At 51.1% G+C, this 15,914-nt stretch overlaps 1 protein-coding gene across 3 annotated transcripts in view; it reads right to left on the bottom strand.

The window, feature by feature from the left end:
• Positions 1-15,914, bottom strand: part of IQCA1 (IQ motif containing with AAA domain 1) — a 171,929-nt gene that overhangs the window by 23,018 nt on the left and 132,997 nt on the right. For all 3 annotated transcript variants that reach the window (XM_059053485.2, XM_067027217.1, XM_067027215.1), the window contains exon 16: positions 4,377-4,463. In XM_059053485.2, the coding sequence (XP_058909468.1) occupies positions 4,377-4,463 (87 nt within the window). The remainder of the gene's footprint in view (positions 1-4,376; positions 4,464-15,914) is intronic.

Genomic DNA, 15,914 nt, shown 5'->3' on the forward strand with positions numbered 1-15,914 from the left:
AGGGTCATGTGGTAGGCGGTGACGGAGAAGGAGTTTGGACAGGCCCAGCCTGAGTTGGCAGCATCGTGGGGGAGGTACCCCATGGGTGATTCTGGGCAATGCCGGGTGATTACACCCGGGCCTCAGGGGAGAGCCGCAGGCTGGGGATGGAGTGGGGGCACTTGTAGGCTTAGGGGTGATTTGTTAAGCTGGTCCAAGGAGAGGGAGGAGAGCAAAAAGGTCTGTGGGCCTGGGATGGAATGTCAGTGGGCATCAGTGTATTTAAGGGGTGTGGGTAGAAGTGCGTGGAGGAGACACAGAAGAAAGTGTTGGCGGGGCGTGAGGAGACCAGGAGAAGGCTATGGGGGCTAAGGGAGGGCAGAGTTTTACAAGCTGGGGCCCACTGGAGAAATGGATTTCAAAGAAATTTGTGAGAGCATTTTCCATGGAGCCGCAGAGCATCGAGTGGACGGTGGTGGGTTGAAGAGTGAGTGGGGATGGCGAGAAGAGTCTTTGAAGAAGCTTGATGGAGAATCATGCAAGGTGGTAGGGGCGACTGGGGCGTGTGTGGGGTGCACATGGAGCTGCCCAAAGACCAGTGGAAGAAGGACCGACCCCTACCTCACCCAGTTAACCCAGTGAGACTGGAGACTACTGCTCTGTGGGGGCAGACACATGCTTGCAAGGTCTGAGCCCATCCCCGGCAGCCTGGTTGCCATGGTGACAGTGGTGCAGTCTTGCCTGTTCTGAGGCAGGAGATGACATTGCTGTCTGTGTCTCCTGACAATGGCAGGGATGACCGAATTTAATTAGCCTGTTTGGGTAACAAATGTTGATCCTGGGCTCCGTCCAGAGTGACATCTTCACTGACGGCCAGTCCCCTCATGAGCGGATGGAAATGAAAGGTGAGTACATTCAGCCAACACTCTTCTGCACCTGGGCCACCCCTGTTCCGGTTCAGAGCTGCGTCCATTATGCATGAGACTGGCGTGCTCATCCATCACGTCAGCCAGCATCCCCGCCATCACCTGGCAACCTTCTCAGCCTCCCCGACCGCTGGACCTGCCAGCCCCTCACCACCTTATTATTGTGGGCAATTTCAAATTAGTGTCTAACACCCATGCAGCGGTGTCCATTTGCCTGTCTGCAGCCAGCTGCACTCAACCACGGCAGCAGCCAGCTCCAAGCCAGCCAGCGCTTCCCTCGTGGAGGCCCTACTGTCATGTGGGTAGGGCTACTGCTAGATGGAGTCATGAGGGTAACGGAGGAGAAAATGCAGCAGCAGCCCATCTTGCTTCATTCCTTACTGCGCTCGCCTCATACACCAACAGCTGACCAAGGCTCCAGCCTCAGACGGGGTGGAGAGGAGGGCCCTCCTCCGGGAAGGGGAGGGAGAGGGCGCTGTCCAGGCACCTGCCAGGTCCCTGGGGGCCGGGTGTTGAGGACAACGTGGGGGGCAGGGGGGTGAGGGGCCAGGGGACTCCGGAGCCTGACACATTTGCCTCCAAGACCTGAGGGCCCCACGGGCAGTCTTCAGGATGTGGTTTAAAGTAGCCTGGGGGTTGAAGAGGAGAAGACGGAGGATGCAGGTGTAGTAGAAGCGTGGAGGGTCAGCCGGGAAGCCAGTGCTGACGCTGGAGCTGCATCCAGGCAGGGAGAGGGGTCCTGCCTCTGAGCCCCAGCACTGCACTTGACCCGCTGTGCGCCCTCTCGGGCCTTTGTCCTCTCCTGCAAAACAGGAGAAGGCCGCCTCCCTCCCAGGGTGCTAGGAGCTTCCTGACCTACGCGTTGTGCCCCCTGGGCGTCCTCTGCCTGTTGCAGCAGCCCTAGGCGTCCCTGCGCCCGGCTCTGCACCCAGGAGCCATCGCTGCCACCTGGCCTTCTCCGTTGCCTCCCTCCTTATGACTGCACGAGCCTCCGCACTGTACCTCCTACAGGGCCTGAGCCCAGAGGTGGAGGCCTTGAGGGTGGAGCTAGTCATCGTGGGTGAGAGTTGTTTATGAAGAGCGTTCCCGGAATCCCTCCAATGCCCTGGGCGGACACCGGGAGTGCTCTGCGTTGTGGCTGCAGGTGGTGGCTTCTCTGCAGGTGGACAATCTTCTCTAGGTTCCAGCACCTTGGGAATCGGGGGCGCCTTTGGGACGGAGGCTGGGCTGGGTGTCAGTAAGGACGCCGGGTTCCTGGCCGGCCAGGTGATGCGATGTGGAGCGGGTCGTGCTACCTCCTGGTGCCTCCTGTTGGCGGATGCAGCTGCTGCCCTTGGGATTTGGTGGTCACCTCCAGAGCATGGACGTCCGATGCTCATGACTGCCCCAGGCCCCGGAGGCTGAGGGACTTGGGTAAGGACAGGAGTCAGAGGCTGGAGGTGGGGTGGGAAGGAGAGGAGAGCTGGCCCAGCGCTGGCCCCAGAGGCAGGAAGGCAGCAGGAACCCTGCAGCCCTGCTCTCCGAGGGGCAGGCCCAGGACGTCGGGCTGGAGGATGCACAGGCAGTGGTTCTCCGCCCACCGTGCTCTCCCCTGCGGCCGGGGCACTGGAGCTGGGGCACCCGCACTGCTGCAGGGGTTGCGTGCCCTCGCAGCTCTGTCTGTGCCTGGGCTGGCTCGGGCCCCCAGCCGGCCTCTGGCCATCTGGGAGCCCAGGGACCCTCCTGCTTGTATTCGTCGGGCACCCTGGGATTTCCCCAGGCTGTGACTCAGTCCCCAGTGCAGTTAATTCCCCGGACGGACGACAGACTGTTCTAACGCAGAGGTGGACAGAATAAATGTCCGATTTGTCCACAACAAAGACTGTGCCACCAAAGGCCTTCCTTTTCTGCAGGAATAAGACTAGTCAGTGACTATATTTGTGGGAATCAGAGATTGTGCTGGAGAGAACACCTCGGGGCCAGCAAGGAAGGGCTTATCCAGGGGAGGGTTCTGGAGACTCTCCTTTGCCGGCTCCCTGCTCTTTCACAGCGACTCCCCTCAGGCGGGGAGTCTACTGAACTCACATTTCGTTCCCTCCCTGACGCTCCCTCAAAGCCCGCCAGCCCTTCCCCCAGGGCCCCTCCGGCTCTCTCAAATGCGTGTGTCCATCCCTCTCACTCTGGACCCACTGAGGGGTCCAGATGAGCAGACGTAATTGTTGGCGACAAACCGACAGCTGGAGGGGGTCACGGGAGAGAATTCGAGAGGGGCTTCACGAACTCAGAGGCTGTTCTCTCTGGAGCCTTTTAATCAGATACTTAAGGAAGTGGCAGCTCAGAGAGGTTAAATTACTTGCTCAGGGACACACAGCCAACTAAGGTGAAGGGCAACGCAGGCCTGGAACATACATCTCCTGAGTTCTCGTTCTCCAGGCTGATGTCCAGTGGGAGAGAGCCCTCGCCCGTTAACGAGACAAAGCTTCTGGTGGCGCAAAGTGTGTGACACCTTGGATTAAACACTGCCTTGCATCTCTCTTTGGATTTATCGTAGTAACTGCGGCCTTCAAGTTCGCATGCATGTGGCCTTTTAAAAGATTTATTTTATTTTTTTAAAATTACTTTTCATTGGAGTATAGTGGCTTTACTGTGTGTGGACCGTTTTGTAACATCGCAACTTCGCCAGCAGAGGGGGCTACCTACCAGATTCCCAGGTTAAATAATAAATGAGTCCTCTTAAGAGCTGCTAAAATGACAGGGCAATCAAGGCTCATTTGGGGAAGAAAAGATTCAGCTTTCATTCTTTATCCAAATCATCTCTACCTGCTAAAAATGATGTATAATACATAGGAGCAAAAGTGATTAAAATCCTTATGAATTTAATCAGAAATTCACAGTTAACCACTATTTGCTTTGGTGCAAATTGATGTGGAATAACAATTATGTGTATCTGCAAATTTTTTTTAACTTGTGGGAAATTTGCTGGTGATTTGCGGGGGGGGAAGTGCGGGGGAGGGGAGCCATTGAAAGGAGAGAAAAGGAGGAAGGAAGCAATTGACAGAAGACTCCCCGGGGGCACCCAACGTGGGGCGCTTGGCAGTTCTATGGACGGTCTTTGTTCATAAATTGCAGGCCTTTGGCTATTTATTATGATGAACAATAGGAAATCCTAATAATAACTCCTATGTGTGCCATTTGCCATAACTGAGCAGAGTTCTCTCAATTGTTTCTTACCCCTGAATCGGTAGGTTTGGGTTTAACGCTCCCCTCCCCCCTTTCCATACTTTTTTTCATTTCATCTAAATTATGCCTCGTAAAATCAGACACTGGATCCTTTCAAATGCAGACAAGTGCTTAGGGCAGGGAGACGGCCGCCCCTCCGTTTCCTTCCTCCCTTGAAAAAGCAAGACCGTCTTGAAAAATCGAGGTAGTCCCTGGTACGGGGGCCCCTTTGGAGGAGGGAAAGGGCCACCTTGAGAAATGAGAAGCCCTCACCTTCCTTTCGGCGTTGGGGACTTTTCTGTAGAAGGTTTTCTCGGCGTCTCCAATCCACACCACGGAGGGCGGGAGCTGGCGGGCCACCTGCAAGGAGAAATGGTGGGTTGTAAATGCATTTCCTTCTGGAGTGCACACTTGACCCCCGCAACAGCAGGACTCGGAGGCCCGCTGTGCTGGCTGCACTGCGCATGCGGCCTGTAGCCTCCTTCCCCGCGGGATGGGGGCGCTGCCCGGCCCTCTCCCACCTGTGGTCAGGATGCGCTGGGGGTCTGTGCGTTCTGCTCCAGGGGCCCGAGCCTCGACTCAGTTTGCCTTGAAATAAGCCAATAGTTTTCTGCTGCAAACGAAGGGAATTGGGCCAGGAGTTTTCATTACAGCCTGCACCCCGCTCCCAGGGTGATTCAAGTTTGCTCATTTCGAGAAAAGCTGCTTTCGCACCAGGGCCCCCGCGATGCCATTTGTTCGTCTCCGTGTGGCTGCGCCTTTGCGGCCGTGGTTTCGTCTGGAAGGTGGCTCTGAGCCCCTCCAGGGCGAGCGGGGCTTCGTGGCAGCGCCGGGACTTACCGTGGGCCCATGAGTTATTGCCACACACCGAACAATCTCTTCAAAGCGCCCCCATGAGAGCAGAGTTCGGGTACTTTTGCAACAACTTGTGCTCTGTGCAAAAGGGTGACAGATAAAAGCCGTCTGCAGCCACAGCGAATACAGTGTTACGTACTCCTATTTTTATATTTCTTTAAACATCATTAAGGCAGCAGGTATGATTCTTAAACCAAGGCAGACATTTAATAAATGATGGAAAAGTCACCGGGAACCCTGGCTGAGTCTGTTTCCGCAGCACTACGTACCAAGGGAAGCGGATCACGCACGTTCAAACACAAAAGTGGATTCAGCTTGAACCTCGCGCCAGTCCGACCCCCGGGCTGGCTGTATTCCAGTTCCACACACGCCAGGACGCCAGGACGTTCAGAGAGGAAACGGTACCAGACAACCACTCTTTGGTCAGTGTTATTCCTTAGGCCCTGGGCCACAGAGTTTAGAATTCAGAATCACAAGTTTCGATCCCAGTACCTGAGGCAGCTTGGCGCGGAGCGATCAAAATAGTGAGCGAGACAGGCCCAGGCCACACGCGTTGTACCGGGCATCAGACGCAAGCTTACGGCCAGCACAGACCAGCACTTCCTCTGCTTGGAGGATGTCACCTGTGATAACTCATTTGAGCTCCCTACAGCCCTATGTAGCAGGTAGCATTATTATCATCCCCGTTTACAGATGGAGAAACCGAGGCTCAAAGACACTACATGACCTGTCCAAGGTCACACGGCTAGAAAGTGGCAGGAGCTGGATGCGAGGCCAGGCTGATTGATGGCTGCCGGGTCTGTGCTGGAGGCATGGCCATGTCCTCGGGTCCTCTCACGTCCTTCAGCCAGATGCCTGAGCAGCCTCCCTTGCCCCACCTCCCACGTCTAACCACCCTCAAGTCTATCCATGCCCCCTCCTGATCTCTTTCAACCACATCAGTGCATCCATTCTCTCAGCTCCTGACTTTAACCCCCAACTTCTTTCCAGCCGTCTTGCCCACTGCAGTCAGAGGGACCCACTCAAGGGTCAGAGGGGCAGGCTCCAAGGAACCATTGTGCCACTAAAAGCTGTTCTGGGTTTAAGTCAAAAGCTTCCCTACTTCCAGCCCCCAAAGAAAATAAGAAAATGAGATACTTTACATAAAAGGTTTTCAGCTTCTCTGAACAAAGATACGTTATAACAAAGGCAAAAGTCTTATTCTTTTCAATCCCTCTTGAAAATCTTAGCTTTAGAACAGAAACCAATGGAAACACAGTTTTCACAGAAACAGCTGTCTCCTGTCTCAGGCTAACTCCTGCGCTCACCGAGGCAGCGGAGCGGCCTCTCCTGTGTCCACCTGGCAAACACCGGATCTTCCATGTCTCTTATTTGTGTGCCTCTTTTCTCTAGATCCAGCTGCTCTTAATGGAAATTGCAGATGTGAGTACCAAGTATTCCAGCATTCCTTTTCTCTTTCCGCTTTTAACGAGGTAAGCTACATAGATGGACTAGAAACACAGGCATCTTATTAGTCTGGGATAACTTTGAAAGCAGCAGTCTTATTTCTCCCACCTTATTTAAAGTTGTTCTGAAAACCTGGCCACACCATTCCATTGTATGGGAACGCTATGGACTGTTCCCCGAACTTGAGCGCTCTCTCTGAGCGGTGGGGGAATTCCGCACTTCCTGTGTTTCTGACATGCACCTGTGAAGGAATTCCTTTCTCAGGACGGTCACCTGCTCTGGGGTTCCCGGGGCTGTGCAGAGGGCCTGGGTGGCCACATGGGTTGGAAGGGCTCAGTGATTATCCAATGAGCAGAAAACATTTCCCAAGGGAGTTCTTTGACGATAACAATACAAAGAATGGTCATTTGCAAATTGCCTTGAGATCTAGGACACCACTGCTACTCCCTTTCCACGAACCCCATGCGGAGGCAACCGGGCCCCACCTGACTCCCCTTTACACATAAGGTGCCGAGGCGGAGAAAGAAGCCAGTAAAATCCCCTCCTCCCCCGGCACAGAGAAATGTGGAGCCCAGAGTAAGCCCTGGGTCGGCTCGACACCCCCAGGCCAGCACTATCTTCCCGGCGGCAGGCTCCCACGTTGCCATGGAGGGGAGATGCCTAGTCCAAAGCATCTCCTTACCCTTGGCCCGTGTCCTCCTCTACCACCTTTCACTCTAATAGGAAGAAGGGCTCTAAGACCATCACTGTCTTGTCCTCCAGAGCATGAATCTCTATTTCCCTGACCTTCCTCGGTGGCGTGCCTGGTCAGGGGACGTCTGGTGACCTTGGTCAGTTCTGGGCAGAGAAAAGGGGTACAGAAAGCTGGGCCCTCCCAGGCCGAACACCTCTCCCACCAGGAAGAATGGAAGGAGCTGAGGCTCTTTTCCTTGGGGAAAAGAAGACTCAAGGTTGCGGGCAAGTGAGCTGATTTCAAATAGTTGCAAGGCTGTCATGTGGAAGAAAGTCTGGTTTTATTATTTTGGGTCCAGCGTGTAGAATGAAAGCCATTCTCTCGTTTTTCATTCACAACACTGATAGAGGAGCTTTGATGTGCCGGGCACTGGGGTAGGCGCTGGGTTCCCTGAGTTCAAGGAGCCCACCGATAGAAGGGGAGGGCAGATGTGTAGCTGGGAGGGGTCACAAGGAAAATGGGGTGTCAGCAAGGACCACCGATGACAGAAAGAGGCAGAAGTAGATGAGAAGGGTAAGTAGAAACGGAGACTGCAGACGAGGGTTAAAGGAGACAGACCTTCCAACGGTTTCCAGAAGGTCCCAGAGCCTGGAGAAGGGGACGCATCTGCCATGCTCAGGACAGGAGCCAAGGTGCAGGGCTAGGTGTGCCCGAATGGGGCTGCTCGGGGTCATTCTGGAAGGTGTCACAAAGGCCTTGGCCGTGCTACAGAGTTTGCTTCTACCCTGGAAGCTGTGGAGAGTCTGTAAGGGTCTTGACTCGCCACCTTCGATGCTGGTTGTGTTAGAGAAGAAGCCCTCTAGTGGGGTGTGAAGCATGACTGTTCCCCGGAGACTGGGAAGGAGATGGGGGGGTGTGTGCAGATGGCATGGTGAGAGGTGAGGCTGGAGGCAGGGAGAGGGTTTGGAGGCTTTTGGAGGAAGAGGAGGAGAGATCTGGAGGAGAGGAGTGGCGGGAGGGCAGGAAATGGATGTGAGAGGCATGTAGGATCTGCCAGACCTGGTGATGGTTGGTTGGGGGATGAGGAAGTAGGGGGTCTCCAACGCTGGGAGGCCTGGAGAATAGGAGGACGATGGCCCAGGAATCCAAAAAGGGGACTAGATGAGGGATGAAAGGATGAGGTCAGGTGAGGCCAGGGGAGCCCGAGGGCAGCTGGACATCCAGGTGGGAGGACCGATGGGTCTGGGGGGCAGGAGGGAGGTGGGGGGCTGGAAAGGGCTCTGAGGATGGCAGCAGAGCCATGGGAATGGATGGAGGGGATCCCCAAGGAAAGGGGGAGAGGAGAGGAAGCCAGACCAGGGCTGCGGAGTGGGGACCAAGGGTGAAGATGTTGATGGAGGAGAGAAGGAAGAAGAGCCCCAGAGAGGACAAGGGGGCACAGGAGAGGGAGCCGTCCTGCAGCCCAGGGAAGGTGGAGGGCAGTGCGGGGTGGGTGACGGCGGCCAGTGCTGGCCCAAGGATCTGGCAACCTGGTGGCCTTGGCAGGGTGTGGAGGGGACAGAAGCCAGGTGACAGGGAGCTGAGGAGTGCATGGGACAGAGACAGGAAACACTGGCAGAGTTTAGAGATGGCATCGGGTGGGGAGGAAAGGCGGGAGGGAATGACCTTCAGGGGAGACGCCTTCTCTGCCTCACAGCCACGGGGAGGGCAAGGATGCCTGTGGGCCAGGCAGGTGCTGGAGAGTCAAGGCACGTCCACAGAGGTATCCGGCAGGCAAGGCTGAGCTTTAAAAACATGTGCCCCGGAAATTCAGTCCTTCCTTATTGTCATACAGAAGCAGCATTGCTTAGTAAAAATTTCAGAATACATATTCAGACAGGCATAAACACCCTCTGGCCGCTCCACTGCGGACGGCTCATCAGACCTTTCCTGTCTTTGCAGACCTTTCTCAATAATCTAAACTTGCAAGCACGAGACTGTTCTTCACACACTGCTTTATATTCTTTTTTTTTTTTTTTTTTTTTTTTTTGCGGTATGCGGGCCTCTCACTGTTGTGGCCTCTCCCGTTGCGGAGCACAGGCTCCGGACGCGCAGGCCTAGCGGCCATGGCTCACGGGCTTAGTTGCTCCGCGGCATGTGGGATCTTCCCGGACCAGGGCACGAACCCGTGTTTCCTGCATCGGCAGGCGGATTCTCAACCACTGCGCCACCAGGGAAGCCCCTGCTTTATATTCTTGTTCACTTCGTACGAAATTTACTTCTCCAACGTCATTTTAGCAAGGGGTCTCATCATTTATTGATCTAAACCCTGTTCTTTTAACATTTGGATGGCTTTCCACCTTCTTGCTAAACCAAACAGCGCTTAGATGGGCGCTTTTGGGTCCATGAACCTAGTCGGTCGGAGGGCCTGCCAGGTCCTCACTTTCTCACCCGTGTGGTCCACCTGTTCACACTCTCTCCAGCCACAAATAGGTGGATCTGTTTTTCTACTCTCCTCCTCAACAAGTATTAACCATAAAAAACTCTTTGCCAATTTGTTAATGAAAAATGGTATCCTTTGCTATTTTAATTTTCACTTAGCAATGAAAAGGCTTTATTTAAATTACCCACAGATAGTTTGAGGTCATGGGCAATTAAATGTAATTAATTCGTAATGGAACTTTCCAGAAGTTACAGGGGCTAGTTTACTGCAGCTGCCAGTAGAGGGCTCTGCAGTCCTGTTGAATATCAGTTCCGGAATAAAGATGCGTTTCACCCAAAATGTGCTTTTTCAAATTCTGGGAAAAGGTCTAGCCAACAGTTACTTCTCCAACCATGTGAGTTTTATGGATTTGATCTTTTGTGTTCTCCAAAGAAATGCTGTCAAACATCCGCCATCGGAATTAGATTCTCTTGGTTGGGATATAATGGCTCAACAATGAAAACCAGTTTGCGTTTGGCACGCTTGAATTACTAATTAGATCTGCCCAAATGACCCATGGAAGCTTTGGAAATTCTTTCTGAAAGGGTCCTATTTTGTTTGCCATAGAGAACCCCAGGAAAACCCAGCTCCGTTTCTCAGTGGTTGTGTCTTAGTTTACCAAACTGAAAAGGACCATCCATCCGCCTATCCATCCATCCGTCCGCCCTTCCATCCACCCAACCCACACAGATTTTGCTGAGCATCTGTGGTGACAGGCAGGGATGTCTGGGAGACATGGTCCCTGCCTGCAGAGTGTGTGGCCTCCTGTGTCTGAATGGGAGCTGCCGGGCAGTCAGCGAGGTGCTGCCATGCTGGGGAGGAGCTGGGGGGTGGTTATTGGCGGGGGTGGGGGGCTTAGCTTTCTGAACTATGGTCACTCAGATTCTGTTTCCATTTAATATGTGAAGACATTTTGTTCTCTATTTCCATTATTTACCAACGATATTTTCAATATTTCCTTGCATTATCTTTTATGTGATTGCAGGAGTTACTTCAAGTCCTGGCTGGGTGTGAGTTGGGATAAACCGTGAATGACAGTCACAGGAAGAGCAGAGGTGGATTAAAGAGTCAGGAGCCCGGCTGGGCTGACCCTGTATGGAAAGGAAGGTAAACTGAGGCAGAGGAGAGGACCAGGAGGGAGGCACAGCTGACCGACTGGGACAGGCGACATGGGGGAACCAGGTCAGCACTGGCGCCAGGAACCCACTGATACCATTGCTGATTATCGGGTGGAATTCGAGGGGCTGGTGTCTGGATGGCGACAGGTGTCGGGCTTACAGATCATCCAGACTATCCCCTGGGACCCCGTCTTCCCAGCCAATCCATTAGAACTAGTGGGTTCACGCCCACCTGCCCTGACTCTGTGCCAGCTCTGGGAAGCACAGGGGTTAACGCCTGGGTGCAAGGCCATGCTCACCTTCCCCATGCACCTTGTAGCCACGTTTAGGGCACTCCCCGCTCTAAGCGTTCCCAAACTGGTTAAAAATTCTTTAATGCCTGTGACGTTGACCCCGTCCCCATTACCCACCACGGAACAAGAGCAGATGCGGCCACGCTGATGTGCCTTACAGCCCACAGCGCGTTTCCACACACCTCACTGCAGATGGCGCCCGGGGCATCCGGGGCTGGGACCCGCCCTTCCCCCCAGCCCAGCCGCCCGCGCTCTGTGGGGGCGTGTGGATGCTCTCAGTTTTGCTGTGAACGTCAACCCGCTCTAAAATGGAAAGTCTGTCGTAAAAATAAAGGTGTTGCTGCCTACGTGCGTTCCCTTCTTCAACCTGAAACTGTCTCCACGCCCCAGCGGGAGGGGACGCAGCTTTCTGAGAGCAGCCCCCTCAGGGCTCCTGGGCAGCAGGTCCCAGTTCCTTTATCGCCACACCTGATTCTGCACGAAAGCGGCTACGTTCTGTGTCTCTGTTTCCCTCTCCTCTCCCCCTCCTCTCTTACCCCCTTCTCTCATTTGAGCAGCTCTGTTTTGGGGGGCCAGGTGTAGGTCTTTGCTTCACCCTTACTGAATTTCACCTTGAAAAGGCGGGACTAACATATTTACTACATTTATTGTACATCTGTGTGTGTGTTCTTTTTTAAAGATCCTCCACGAATAGCCACGATGTCTTTGTCTGGGTTATTAACCAGGAGTATAAGTCTCCACGAGCGACAGAGATGTAACTGGCTGGGCTCCCCATCTGCTGATTCCTGGGCCAGCTGTTTACACCAGCACATCTGGGCAAAATCCCTTGGCCAGCTGCCATAGGCCGTTGGCTGTGAGCCCAGCACGGAGCCCTGCTGGGTGGTGCTGAGGCACGAGCAGCATCTCGGCCCCCTTTTGTCCGGATTCGCAGGCCACTACGGGCCACGTGGCCCAGACGCCGGCTGGGCGGCCTCGTTAGCCCTGCTCTCTTAGGTCTCCCTCTGAGTCCAGCCCTCAGCGGCCAGACCTCTGACAAAGGAGGAAAGGGAGGAAGCCAGGACCCCAAGGAGGGAGGGACCATCTCCCCCAGGACTCAGAGCTCAGGATTCGGATGCTCTGCTCTGTCCTGCTCTCCGGGGTGCTGCTGGCCTCCCCACCGCCTTCTCAGGGGCGGTCTGGAGGGCCAGGGAAGGGGGAAATCAGGAGGGCATGGGGTGCCGCAGGAGCTGGCAACGGGATGCTACAGCCTCCAGTTTCTTCACCTTCTCACACTGAAATGTCTCACGCTGAAAAGGGTAAGCTGACACTCTGGCCCAGGAATGGCCTTGCGCTCGGGCCACCACGAGGGCACAGCTTTCACAGGGCCAGCCACGACACAGCCTTCACTCTCCCAGAGGCCAGCTGGGGGCCAGGTGATGGCTCTGGAGTCAGATCTAGGCTTAAATCCAGATGCCAGCCCCTTAGTTCTCTTGTATTTTTGGTTGAATTAAGCACCCTGAGCCTCAGTTTTCTGGTCTGTAAAATGGAGACATTAATTCCTGCCTCATCAGGGTTTGGGGCAATTAAAAGGGAAAGTGTGTATAAAACTTCTGGCCAGACAACGAGTCTTCCCTGCTTCTCCATCCACTGCTTGACCATCATAAACACCCGAGGAGGCGGGTACCCTGCCTTGATAACTTCTTTTGTCTGCAAAACACCTATTACATATTAATCATTTATCCCGTATTTCTTAATTGCTAGATTTCTAATCTTTCCTAGCTAAACAGATGTATATTCCTTTCCACATATAGCTTTACTAGAAGAGAGAATTTTAAATAACATTTGTTAACTGGTACGCTAAAGGCATTTCTTAAAGGAATGCATTAGAGTTATCGTGTGTAAAATAAAGGAACCCTCCCAAAATAATGAGAACAAAACAGATTTGAACTTGTGCTTGGGAAACAGATCAGAAACTCGTTTCGCCAGCGTGTTTTCACGGGCACAGGGTGTTGTGGGCGAAGCAGACGCCTCCAGCCAGAAGTGAAATTATGACGCTTCCCAGGCGTTGCATTCTTTGCTCTGCCGAGATTAATTCAGTCAGAGGAATTCTTTATAAGAAGACGTGATGAGTGATCGGGCCCTTCTGTTATTTCACCTTCTCCAGCAAATGGCTCAGATCCATATTTTGCTGCCCTCAAGCTGCTGCAGCCCCGGCCCACATAACAGGACCGCACTGCAGCTCCCTGCCACTGATCACCGGCACAGCCATAAAATCCCACTTTCCTTTGGTTAATTAAAGGCAAATACCTCTTTGCAATGCAGATAGCTGCTCCGTCAGTCCTGCCAGGACACAGAGGCTCACTGTACGTGATCTTTAATTGAATGACTTTCACTCCAGAGACCTCTTGGTCTTTCATTAATCAGCTATATACACAGTAAAGGTGAAGCTTAATGAGGTGTGTGTCAGGCCCTCCGACGTGGAGTGGCCTAGGTGGATGCATGTACTGTTCCACACTTTGATAATCTGACATCCAGCATTTTATGGTCCACGTGATGTCAGTCTGCAATGATTCTAATTAATGCAAAGATAGCTTGTCTGATATCAGGACAAACCTCTCAGTGGCAGGAGCAAATAACTTCTTGAGAGTGAGAACATCATGATCATGTCCTTGGCTCTGTCCTGGAGTCTGAGCAATTGAGCCATTTGGTGGCTGGAGAAGAGCGGCTTAATTCAGAGGCTGAATAATGCAGCTGTTAGACCTGGAGCCTCTGCGTCTAGACTGACCGGGCTCACATCACAGCGTTGCAACCCAGGAAAATCACTTAAGTGCTCTGTACCTCAGTTTTCTTATCAGCAAAATGGGAATAACAGTATTGCCCACCTCAAAAGGTTGTTGTGAGGAGTGAATGAGTTAAAACAGAGAGAAGTGTAAGATCTGTGATGTATAGATGCTCACAAAATGCCAATATTTTTAGACTCATGTGCTTCTGTTTGTTACCTGACAGTGTCAACCAAATTCAGCATTTATAATGAGTGCATTTAGGTGTTCTTTTGGGCAAGAGGATGGGTTTCTCTTACTTTTCCTCTGAAGAACTTAGTGCTTTGAGCTTGGTGGTTAAGTACACAGAGGCCACAAGTCAGGTTGCTGGGCTTCAAATTCCAGCTCATCTTCAAATTCTTGGGTAATCTTGCAAGTGTGCATATGCATGGGGGAAGATTCCAAGAAGCTCAGTGGAAAAGCAACAGCTGGAAAACTAAAATAATTGAGCACATACCTTAGCTTCTGCCAAGTTAAAAGAGCTTGGTAAACACCTCAAGCTGTCCTTTTAGACCTCAAAGTAAAGCCAAGGTTCCAGGACTAAGGGCGAACTCAAAACAGACCCGCACTAACAAAACAGAAAACAAAACCTCTGCAAGTTCAAGCTGATCAGCCAGCAACTTAACTGCCTGATAGAACCAAGCCTAGCATGCTTCAGAGCGTCAACAATGTATCATCCACAATGTCTAATGTACAATAAAAAATTATTAATCATATGAAGAAACAGAAACACGTGACACATAGTCAAGAAAAAACAAATAGAAACAAACCGCAAGATGACACGGTGTTGGAATTAGCAGATAAGGACTATAAGGCAATTACTGACTGAGTTCAAGGACGTAAAAGATAGCTACATTGAATGAACAGATGGAGAATTACAAGAGAGAAATAGAGACCTATAAGAATAAGCAAATTTAAATCCTAGAACTGCAAAGCAAAATATCAGAAACACAAAAAAAGAATCCACAAGACAGGTTTAATAGCAGATTAGAGATAGTAGAAGAAAGGGTAGGTAAACTTGAATGTAGATTAATAGAAGTTATCCAATGGGGAAACTAGAGAGACAGAACCTCAGTGACTTGTGGAACAATATGAAGTAGTGAAATATATATATATAGATGTCTCAGAAGGAGAGGAGAGAAAGTGGGGCAGAAAAAATATTTGAGGAAATAATGGCTCAAATTTCCCAAATTTGGCTTAAAACATATATTTACAGTTTCAATGAGCACAGTGAGCCACAAGCAGTTAAAGTACAAAGAACAAACAAAAATATCTAGACACATTATAGCCAAATGAATGGAAACAAAGATAGAGAGAAAAATCTTATAACCATTCAGAGAATATTGACACATTACACACAAGAGATCAATAATTCAAAATTTTGACAACTTTTCATCAGAAACAATGGAGTTACAGAGACAATGTAATAACATTTTTAAAGTGCTGAAAGAAAAATGTGTCAACCCAGAATTCTATATCCATCAAAAATATCCTTCAAAATTGGAGGCAGTGTAAAAACATTGAAAAATAAAATGAAAGCTGAGAAAATTTGTTGCCAGCAGACCTGCACTAAAAGAAACGTAAAGGAAGTTCTGCAGCTGAAAGGGAAATGACACCAAATGGAAACCTGGATTGGCCGAGAGCACTGAAAATGGTCAATGTGTGGGTAAGTATAAAATACTAAATTTTTCTGCTGAATTTCTTTAAAAGACAAATGACTATTCAATGCAAAAATAATAACACTCTATTGTATTGTTGACAACATTTCTAGATGTAAAATGTATGAGAAAATCATAAAGGACAAGGGATAATAAATGGATTATGTTGTAAGATTCTCACACTTCTCACATTTTAAGGAAAGTAGTACAATATTAATGCTATGTAGACTGTGTTAAGTTAAAAATGACTATTGTAATTTGTAGAGCAATCACTGAAAAATAAGAGTCATTGCTAAAAAGACAATAGAGGAATTCAAATACAATAATAAAAAGTACTGAGTTTACCCAAAAGAAGGAGAAACGGAAGAATAAAAAAGAAATGGGACAAATGGAGAACACACAGCAAAATGGGAGACCTAACTCAACCATGTGAATAATTGTAAAGGGAGCAAACGCTCCAATTCAATGGTAGATATTGTCAGATTGGATAAGAAGGCAAGACTCAAGTA

This window comes from Kogia breviceps, chromosome 2 (genome assembly GCF_026419965.1).
Source record: "Kogia breviceps isolate mKogBre1 chromosome 2, mKogBre1 haplotype 1, whole genome shotgun sequence".
NCBI classification, from domain to species: domain Eukaryota; kingdom Metazoa; phylum Chordata; class Mammalia; order Artiodactyla; family Physeteridae; genus Kogia; species Kogia breviceps.